Below are 10,479 nucleotides of genomic sequence, written 5' to 3'. Positions count from 1 at the left end.
CTGTCCGCCTAATGAGATGTTTTACATTTAATACTATGTTTATGACTACAGTACATGTTGATTTATTGATAAAACTTCGGCAATACACGTTGCCTCTTTGTTTGATCAGCTTATATGATCAATGTATATGTATATATATATAAATCACAGGTGTTGCTGACTGTTTTGGTATTATTATTATTAAAGAACGAAAGAGTTCAATCATTGCCATTTCTAGATTTGAATAAATTGCAATAGTAGATGCTAATAATTGTGTGGGAAGTTAAAGATACATTTGTATGCAGCTAGAAAATTTGCACAACATAGCTCGTTTATTTAACAACAACTTTTAAACAGTCCAGGATTAAATTACACTAATTGCATAGCAATACAGGGCAACAAAGAAATATGTGTTGGGAGAACAAAAATAACCCATATTCTTTCTTTTCATCTCAAAACTCAATTAATGTCGGAAAAGACACATTTGGAAAATTTATTTCTGTTCAATATATTTGTAGAGTTTTATCCCTCCAGCAGCACTAATAAAATGAATTATGCGCTACTCAAGAAAAATGCCATTAGTTTCCTAAAAAGGCAGGTTAAAAAGTTTAAATGCATGTTTATTTATTTTTAAAGTTTTATCTTTCTGGCAGCAATTTGTTTTGGGCGGCAATTCATTTAACAAATTAAAAAAGGACCATTAACACTTTTTATGTAGAAATTATCCGATACATACTATAGAAAGCTCCATTTAACCTTGTGGTAAAATATAAGTTAAGTATTATCCCTCAAACAGGCAATCTGTCTGATTAACGAGCTTTCAACGGACGAACAGATGGAAGGATAGGCCAATCAGGGAAAATCTATGAAAATCTATAAAATAGTTAGCGTTTTTCTTACATGTCAGCATGAACACATTCTTGGTGGTTGAATGTGTGACATATGTAATATTCATAGGAAAGCATTCATGTTTTGAATTACTTAGTTCGGATTTAGATTTTGGAAGTTAGTAAAAAAACGTAAACTGATTAAAATATAGTAGTTTTTGTTTTGTTAACACGTTTTCATTGATCACGAGAAGCACTGCATGACAATCTATTATTTATAGTACGTGTAAGTTTTTAATATGTTAAGAATACCCACTTCTTTGTTCACATTTCATTTTTAAACACATAGACATGTATTTTTGATTCTGAATCAGCTCATCATTCAATGCATAAGTTCTTCGGTCTTATATGTTGGTATTCAGACATCATCATATCAGATATAGCTTACTAAAATCCGGATGAACAACTATGCTTGGTAAAATAAAAAACATAACACATTCATAATTTTCAAACAACCAACAAAACTGGCACTGGAACTGTAAAATGTTACTTAAATACCTCACTTTCCCCATTTGCAATTGTTTGTTTTCGCCTTAGATAAACAAGTGCATCCGGACACGCATCTTTGGTTTCATTAAGCTAAATATATAATGTATCATAGATTAAGCCAAACTAAGATCATAGTGTTGATGTAAAAAACTGAATATTTCAATAACATGCGCATCAATATTAAGCATAATTAATTATTTACTAATCACGCAATAGCATCAAGGTTAAGACCATATTTGCAATCCAAGGGCAATTTTTAGCTCAAATGAGCACAATGTGCTCATAGTGAGCTTTTGTGATCGCCTTTTGTCCGTCGTGCGTCGTGCGGCGTCAGCATTTGCCTTGTTAACACTCTAGAGGCCACATTTATTGTCCAATCTTCATAAAATTTGGTCTTAAGATTGGTCTCAAAAATATCGTGGATGTGTTCGAAAATGGTTACGTTTGCTTGAAAAACATGGCTGCCAAGGGGCGGGGCATTTTTCCTTATATGGCTATATATGGCTATAGTAAAATCTTGTTAACACTATAGGGGCCACATTTATTGTCGTCCGATCTTCAATAAACGTGGTGAAAAGATTTATCCAAACAATATCTTGGACGAGTTCAAAAATGATGCCGTTTGGTTGAAAAACATGACCACCAGGGGGGGGCCTTTTTCCTTAAATGGCTATAGTAATACATTTTTTAACACTCTAGAGGCCACATTTATTTTCCGATCTTCATTAAACTTGGTCAGAAGATTTGTTCTTATGATATCTTGGATGAGTTCCAAAATGGATTTGGTTGCTTTAAAAACATGGCCACATGGGGCGGGGCATTTTTCCTTATATGGCTATATATGGCTTTAGTAAATCCTTGTTAACACTATAGAGGCCACATTTATTGTCCAATCTTCATGAGTTTTTGTCATCAGATTGGTCTTAATGATATCTTGGATGAGTTTGAAAATGGTTACGTTTGCTTGAAAAACATGGCCACCAAGGGGCGGGGCATTTTTCCTTTTATGGCTATATATGGCAATAGTTAAATCTTGTTAACACTTTAGAGGCCACATTTATTGTCCGATCTTCATGAAACTTGGTCAGAAGATTTGTCCTAATAATATCTTGGACATGTTCAAAAATGATGCCGGTTGGTTGAAAAACATGGCCGCCAGGGGGCGTGGCATTTTTCCTTATATGACTAAAGCAAAACCTTGGTAAAACTCTAGAGGCAACATTTATTTTCCGATCTTTATGAAACTTGGTCAGAAGATTTGTCCCAATGATATCTTGGATGTGTTCCAAAATTGATTTGGTTGCTATAAAAAACATTGCCACCAGGAGGCGGGGCATTTTTCTTTATATGGCTATATATGGCTTTAGTAAAACGTTGTTAACACTCAATCTTCATGAAATTGGGTCAGACGATTGGTCTCAATAATATCTTGCATGAGTTCGAAAATGGTTACGTTTGCTTAAAAAAAATGGCCACCAAGGGGCGAAGACTATTTCCTAATATGGCTATATATGGCTATAGTTAAATCTTGTAAACACTCTAGGGGCCACATTTATTGTCCGACCTTCATGAAACTTGGTCAGAAGATTAATCCCAATAATATCTTGGACGAGTTTAAAAACGATGCCAGTTGGTTAAAAAACATGACCGCCAGAGGGCGGGGTATTTGTCCTTATATGGCTGTAGTAAAACCTTGTTAACACTCTTGATGCCACATTTATTTTCCGATCTTCATGAAACTTGGTCAGAAGATTTGTCCCAATGATATTTTGGATGAGTTCGAAAATGGTAACGGTTGTTTTTAAAACATGGCCACCAGGGGGTTGGGCATTTTTTCTAATATGGTTATAAATTGTTTGAGTAAAACCTTATTAACACTCTAGAGGCCACATTCATTGTCCGATCATCATGAAACTTGGTCAGACGATTTGTCCCAATGCTATCTTGGATGAGTTCGGAAATGCTTCCTGTTGGTGGAAAAACATGGCCGCCAAGGGTGCATGACATTGTTCCTTATATAGCTATAGTAAAACCTTGTTAACACTCTAGAAGCCATAATTATTGTCCGATTTCATGAAACATTGTCAGAAGGTATGTCCCAAGGATATCTTGGACAAGCTCGAAAATGGTTCCAGTTGCTTGAAAAATACGGCCACCAGGGAGCTGGGCATTTTTCCTTATATGGCTTCATAAATCGTCATGAAACTTTATATGCGTAAGTCGTTAAAGAGAAGAAGGAAGTTAAAAACAATTCAGATATCTTTAATTTCCCTCTTTCTGAGTGATACATTCTCTTTTATAACATCATGACGAAGGCTTTGAATTGCTTTTGTTGTTATTTGGTTAGCTCGGCTGTTTTCGAAGAAAAGCCGAGGTATTGTCATAGCCAGCTCGTCCGCGTCGTGCTAAAACCTTAACTTTGTCTCTAAAATCAAAGTGCTTCCAGCAGCAGCTTGATGAGTTACACACGCCACACCCATTTTTGGGTCCCTAGGTCAAAGGAAAGGTCACTGTGAACTCTAATATAAAACTTTAACATAGACTCTAAAATCAAAGTTCTTCCACCTACAACTTTGAAACTTCATATGTAGATGCACATTGATGAGTTCTACACGCCACACCCATGTTTGGGTCACTAGGTCAAAGGTCAAGTTTACTGTGACCTCTAATATAAAACTTTAACATAGGCTCTTAAATCAAAGTGCTTTTACCTTCAACTTTGAAACTTCCTATGTAGACGAGTTCTTCTCGCCACTTACCATTCTTCTTTTTCTTCTGACAAGCTTTCATTTATTCAAAATTGCACCCACAGCCGAGCGTTGGCAACCGCTATGCGGTGCTTTTGTTAAATATTGTTACTTAAGTTAAATTATTTTTTTACCTTAAAATTTCTGGAATTATTGATATATTTATTATTGTTACTATGGACTTCACTTAATTGGAAACAATATACATCCCTGAGCTATTGGAATATTGGACTCCTCCTGACTGGGGTCCAAGTCCATCATTCCTATGATATCCTTTTAATAATTTGTGTATATGCTTTCATGTTTTATCCATCCGTAAAGTTAATGGTTTGTCAATGATAATAAATTCTGGGTTTGGATTGTGATTATCTTTAAACTTGCATGGTTAAAAACTATGCTGAAGTTTTGCCAGTTTTTCAACTCAGATTTTTTTCTATAACATGATTATTGAAAAAATTACAACTGACTTCTGTTTCATATAGTTGGACAATTGATATTATGGGAATTAATCATTTCTGTGGCAGTTTTTAATATAAGTGGTTAGAAAGTCAGTTACTTAATGTGATCCAATTTCTATGTTAAGCTATTCTAATGTTTGTGCTAGTCAGTGACATCATCGGTGACATCATGATTCCCATTCTATTTATAGCTTCACCTGCACAAGCCCCATCAGGGCCTCAGAAGCGAGTCCACGCCCTGTATGACTACAACGCCAGAGCGAAAGACGACCTCTCCTTCAAAAAGGGGGACATCTTGATACTACTTGACCAACATCAAGAGTGAGTGATCAAATGGATAAATGTTTTTCAACTTCTAATGAAATTGACAACAAGTTTTTGTCACATTTTACACAATGTGCCAGGCTTGTAGAGCCCTGGGCCCGTTAGTCTTAGAATAAAGATATTCTTTCAATTGGATTCAACAATTTCTTTATCTTTGAGTTAACCGTGGCATCAATCTACTATATCTGCATCGTTCTTCACTATGTCAATGACATAATCACCAGTGGAAGCCTGTATATATTGTATGCATGTTTCTTGATACTAAGTTTATTCTTTATTCTTAGGTCTAAGAATGGGTTGGTGAATTTTGGCCTTAGAATATAAATGTTCACAGCCTTTCCAATTTGCTTGTGTATAACTAGTAAGAAATAAAAAATTGCAATTGGTAACATAGCATAGATTTAAATTTAAATATGTTTTTATATAATGGCATGAACGACTACTCAGCACTGACATGTGCTGGTCTGGCAATACAGGATTTACATTCAAGGTAGCCTTATTTCTGGTGATTCAAAGGACTGTCTATCTAGTGACTGGAAGGAAAAGTGTATGGTCCCAATTGTGGGAGCGTTCTTAAACTATCCTTAAAGATAATAAGTACTGACTCCAACAGGAAAGGGACTTGGGAGCATTTCAATAAGCCTTTTACTTTTGATGAAATCGATCTAAAATAAATAGATTTGAACTGAACGAGTGATATTTTTTTTCAGAAATGAGGACTGGTGGTATGCCCAGCACACGGACCCCAAGTACAACAACCAGCAGCAGCCAATTGTATAAACGATGGTTTAAATTAACTGTGGTAATCTGATTACCGCAGTTATTTACATGGTTAGGTTACCACCGTTTATTTTCATTTGTATAAACGATGGTTACTGTGCGGTTACATAACCACTGAAATTTGTAAACATACCGCAGTAAAATTACCAACAATGCAAAACTAAACATGACGTCATTTTCGCGCAAATTGTCAATTTTACAGACGACGTTTTGAAAAAATGGACTCTGCAAAACGGGCTAAAGCTTTTAGCGAAAGAGAAATTGATATTATAACGGATTTCATGAAAACAAACATTCATAAGCTTAGAGCGAACCATGGCTCGGGCGGTCCGGGCATGGTTGCTCGAGTAAGAGATATTTGGGTTGAACTATTAGCGGGGGTAAATGCTTGCGGCAACGGCCCCAGGACTCTCCAACAAGTGAAAGAAAAGTGGAGAAATATGGTAAATATAGAATTAGTATGTCTTTTATTATAAATTTACATAAAATAGACGAATTTCCATTTAACGAGTGAAAGTGATTAAACTGTTGACAAAATTAAGCAATGAGGGATATATATTTTGCCCGGGAGTGGCTCGAACCCTCGACTGCCTTAGTTAAAACACGTTGTTTTTTTACAATTCATAGATATACAATTCACATAGAAATGCCAGAATATATAAGAATTTAAATAGGCAAAATGAAATGTATCCATTTGCTATATTTATTTTAGACAAAAAATGCGAAATCCGAGGTTTCTAGAGAGCGAAACCATGCTGCCGCTACGGGGGGAGGACCGCCACTGCCCGAGATGTCACAAACCTCGCAGGCGGTGGCGAGTCTATTCGCCACCTCGGCCTCGTTTCACGGCATAGTGGAGGACGCAGATACCGTCATCGGTTTGTTCAATATTGTTTTAAGATTAACGTTATACACATGAAAGATATTTCCGATATTTCATCTTCATACGTCAATATGTTTAAGATACCCAAATATAATCAATACCAGTATGAAAAATAATCGAATAAATTTAACGATTTCGTTTCTTACCTTGTGCTATTAATTATTCATTGATGATTGTCACTAAAACATTAGATCCTTTCCAATCATTTTCGAAACAAAATCAGTTACACTCTTATCACATTCATGCATTAATCTAAATTAAATCCAAATCGTTGTAGCGGTAACTCCTCCATCGCCGAATTTCCTGGGGCTGCCCATGATGGATTTTCTTACCGACATGGACATCCCAGATCCCTTCGGTGTGGCGGAAACCGGTGAAGACAGTAAGTACATACACTTAAAAGCTCAATGCTTTAACGTTCAAGCACCGAAATTCGACTGTCCACTTCAACATCCACACACTGAATGACGTTGACTTTACACAGCGACTGTTCCAAAAATGTTTGGGTGAACTCAATTTTTATGCTTTTGACATGTGCTTTGTGTAAATAAAAAAAGTTTTTCCTTTTAATTATATCAAAGGTGCACAAATATTCACCACTTATACGTTTGATGCATACATATGTTTCAAAATGCGGTTTTGATAAGTTCCATGCTATTCATATGAATGTGTGTATTTTATTCTTCGCAAAATTTACCCGTGTTATCAATGAGCGATTCCAAAAAGACACCGTGTTGTTTCAATGTGTATGGGTCCAATGAGGGGAAACTATTGTCTTTATTTTTCATAATATATAAAGATTTGTTTAATTTAATTTCCAGATAAGTCGAAAACCAAGGAAAAAACTACCGGTAAGTTCTTTCATCAAAATAACTAAAATTCTATAAAGTAATAGATTCTATGTACGAAATAATTATTTTTTTATTTGTAATTTTTAACAGTGCCAATAGTATTTATTGAAATGAATTGTATATATTATGAAATGTAATGCTACTATTACAAATACTTATAGCAGTACCACTAACATTACAAGTGCTAACACTACCACTACTATGCTAGTGTTACTTCTAGTGCTACTACTTCTACAACCACTGCTACTTCTTATGCTAAGTACTAATACTACTTCTACTGCTACTACTAATATATACTTACGAAACTACTACTTTTACAACTACTACTTCCACGTACACCACCACCACAACCACCACATTTTCTTCTTTTTTCCCTCTTTTATTCAGTTAAATAACTTAAAATAATAATATATTCGAATATTTGATTCGAATATTTGTTGTTCAATTCTAGCAACATCTGTTCCATCAGCCTCAACAGCCAGTGACAGAAGCAGAAAGAGGTATTAATTGGAATATGTAAACTTGAGTACTATATTTATTGATAAATCAAGACTATTCTTTTTGTTAGATTATTTTTTTAATTGGCAAGTTCATGAAATGTAAATGCTTGATATTATCATGTTTTTTTTTAACCTTCAATTTCATAAAAAAAATTGTACATTAAAATGTACTACCAATTACTTGTTCTTAGTGACACACTTTTTTAACTTTTTTCTTTTGGACATATTTTTTAACATTGTTCTTTAAGGACTCTCAAAGATGCCCAACTAGAGGCCCTGGAAAGCCAATCAGAGATGAGCAGGGCGGGGGCAGAATGTTTTAGGAAAGTGGCCCGTCTTGCAGACTTTCTCATTGCTAAATTAGAAAAAAAATAAAAAATTATTCTTGTTAATGTTATTTTACTGTTGAATCTGTTTCTTTCGTTCATTGATTTGTTAATAACAACAACAGTTAATACAATATTATTTATTTTACTGTATATGTTAATGTATTTTCACAATGTTAATTGCAATAAATATTTTATTTTCCTTTACAAATGTGTTATTGTTTAGAAACAATGCAAAGCTTGGATTGCACATAAATTGCACTGTTTATTTATAAAATTAATAAACACAAAAGAAAAAAAAAGGCATTAAAATGTAAACAAGAATAGCAAATGTATCTGATATTTTAAAATTGAACTTATTATAACAAAAAAACATAATGGAAAACACTTAAACATCAAACAAAATACTGTTCAGTCTATTTCTCACACCACGTCCGTCCATGGGTCCGTCAAAGTTCTGTATGTCTGGTTGTTCGTCAAGGTCGTCTTGAACATCCGGGTTCGGTTCCCCCCACATCCGTCTCATGTTGTGCAGTACAGCGCACACCAACACTATCCTGGTAACCTTTGCAGGCTTCATTCTTATCTGAAAATTGCCATAATTATTTGAAATTAATAATTAAATACTAATTATAACAAGCTTGTAAAGTTCCCTAAATAAAATGGTTTTAAAAAAATGAGCTAAACATTTTATTCAGTGTATCATACTTAATTATCATTGAATTAGGAATCTCAGGATTGTTATTTTGTAACATTATGCTAAGGAATTTAATGTGAATTTTAATTTTAAATAATTAACAGATAACAAAATTAACAATATTTTAATAATTAATAATGATTACATGTATAATGTATTTGATTTGCAATTTGTAAATATGTAACTTAAGACTTTTGAACATTGAAATCTATTGTGAAATTTAATGGATGTTCTACTATTACTGCATTTGATTCACAATAGATGAACTATTTTTAGAGATTTATCTTCAGATAAATAACAAAAAGGAATAACAAAACTATTATTAATTAAATGATGTTTTAATGATAGGCAGCTTTGAAGCAGTCTTAAATGTTAGTATTCTTTTAGAAAACAAATAATTAAGTTTATATTTCTATCAACATAAATTTAATTATTTGTGTTCTTAAAACATACAAAACTCAATGATTATATTGCTTTACATGCACTTGTCTGTGACCAATAATAATCTGTGTTCATTTATGATGTAATATTTCTCATTAACATGTTTGTAAAACAGATTAGATACTGGGCTAAAATTTTACAGTGATAAAACTTATAAAATGTTTAATTTCTTTCTCTTGGGATTGAAAAAAAAAATTCTTGTTCAAAGACAAAAAAAGTTATAACAATTTTCAATGAATATTTTTTTCCTAATTTAAATATTATTTGTTGCATACATCAAATGAATTATAATTCAATTTTTAAGTAGACATTGTATTACTTAATACACATTTGCAATATAAACATCGTGTATAAATTTACCTCCAATAATAATAAAATAACAAACTATCAAACTAAAGCGCAGCTTTCAATATTTAAACATTTTACATATGGGTAAAAAAAGCTTTTGCAAGAGTTACCCCGTAGGGAACCTCATTGTCAAAAATTACAATGTACACGAACTGTGTAGTACATGTATTATGCATTCAGAGAAAACTGAGTGGATTTAGCTAGTTTTCACACGTTAAGTCGCAGATACGGTCGCATTTTTATAGGAAAGATAACGGAGTTAAATAAACGTGGGTGTGCACATGGACAGCAATAATTTATGTTTAAATTTAATAAAGTATGATGCGATTATTTCGTTTTATGATGTATTGTTTAATATCTTAAGACGAAATACTTGCATTGTGAACATCATTGAAATAATGAAATATGAATTACGTGTTTTGGATAAAATGCCATGGATTTAAAAATTAATGCAGTTTTTCCTGGAGATCAATAACACAAATAGGCTTACCGTTTCTGTCACAAGTTGCCTGTACGTTGATCGAATGATAATGTTTCCTGTTGACGTACGCTGCTTCGTCGGGCTGCCCGGGTGAAAGAAGACGGATGTGGGTTCCGTCTATACAACCAATGACGGAAGGGAATACCCGAACCCGGAAGAAGTCATTAGTCGCTCGGCGTCGGTCTTCGTCGCTGGTCGGAAATTTAATGAAACGGTCCTTCAGTCCGAAAATAGCGTCAACGACAGCGGTATTAACCCGAGAAACAGTAGCTATGTCAACGCCGAAGG

The 10,479-nt window shown here is 33.9% G+C and overlaps 1 protein-coding gene across 2 annotated transcripts; it reads left to right on the top strand.

Moving 5' to 3' along the window:
- Positions 1–5,878: 5,878 nt before the first annotated feature.
- Positions 5,879–8,389, top strand: LOC127848710 (uncharacterized). Of its 2 annotated transcripts, XM_052381320.1 has the most exons (6): positions 5,879–6,107; positions 6,377–6,542; positions 6,825–6,929; positions 7,369–7,398; positions 7,850–7,898; positions 8,147–8,389. In XM_052381320.1, exons 1-6 carry the CDS (start codon positions 5,883–5,885, stop codon positions 8,271–8,273), a joined length of 702 nt encoding a protein of 233 aa, XP_052237280.1. In that variant the 5' UTR covers positions 5,879–5,882; the 3' UTR covers positions 8,274–8,389. The 2 variants fall into 2 exon arrangements, with proteins under 2 accessions (XP_052237280.1, XP_052237281.1); XM_052381321.1 differs by lacking the exon at positions 7,850–7,898 and having other exon boundaries at positions 8,147–8,270.
- Positions 8,390–10,479: the final 2,090 nt, after the last annotated feature.

The sequence above is a fragment of the Dreissena polymorpha genome, chromosome 10 (assembly GCF_020536995.1).
Source record: "Dreissena polymorpha isolate Duluth1 chromosome 10, UMN_Dpol_1.0, whole genome shotgun sequence".
In the NCBI taxonomy this organism is placed as follows: Eukaryota; Metazoa; Mollusca; class Bivalvia; order Myida; family Dreissenidae; genus Dreissena; species Dreissena polymorpha.
The sequence above is the reverse complement of the archived record's forward strand: the minus strand, read 5'-3'. Positions and strand labels throughout refer to the sequence as shown.

What these genes read in the sequence shown, in the direction of transcription:
- LOC127848710 (XM_052381320.1), top strand. Translation starts at nt 5,883, where the DNA reads ATGGACTCTGCAAAACGGGCTAAAGCTTTTAGCGAAAGAGAAATTGAT. An exon ending in GGCGGAAACCGGTGAAGACA is followed by an intron (nt 6,930 to 7,368) that starts GTAAGTACATAC and finishes TTTAATTTCCAG; the next exon opens with ATAAGTCGAAAACCAAGGAA. An exon ending in AGTGACAGAAGCAGAAAGAG is followed by an intron (nt 7,899 to 8,146) that starts GTATTAATTGGA and finishes TTGTTCTTTAAG; the next exon opens with GACTCTCAAAGATGCCCAAC.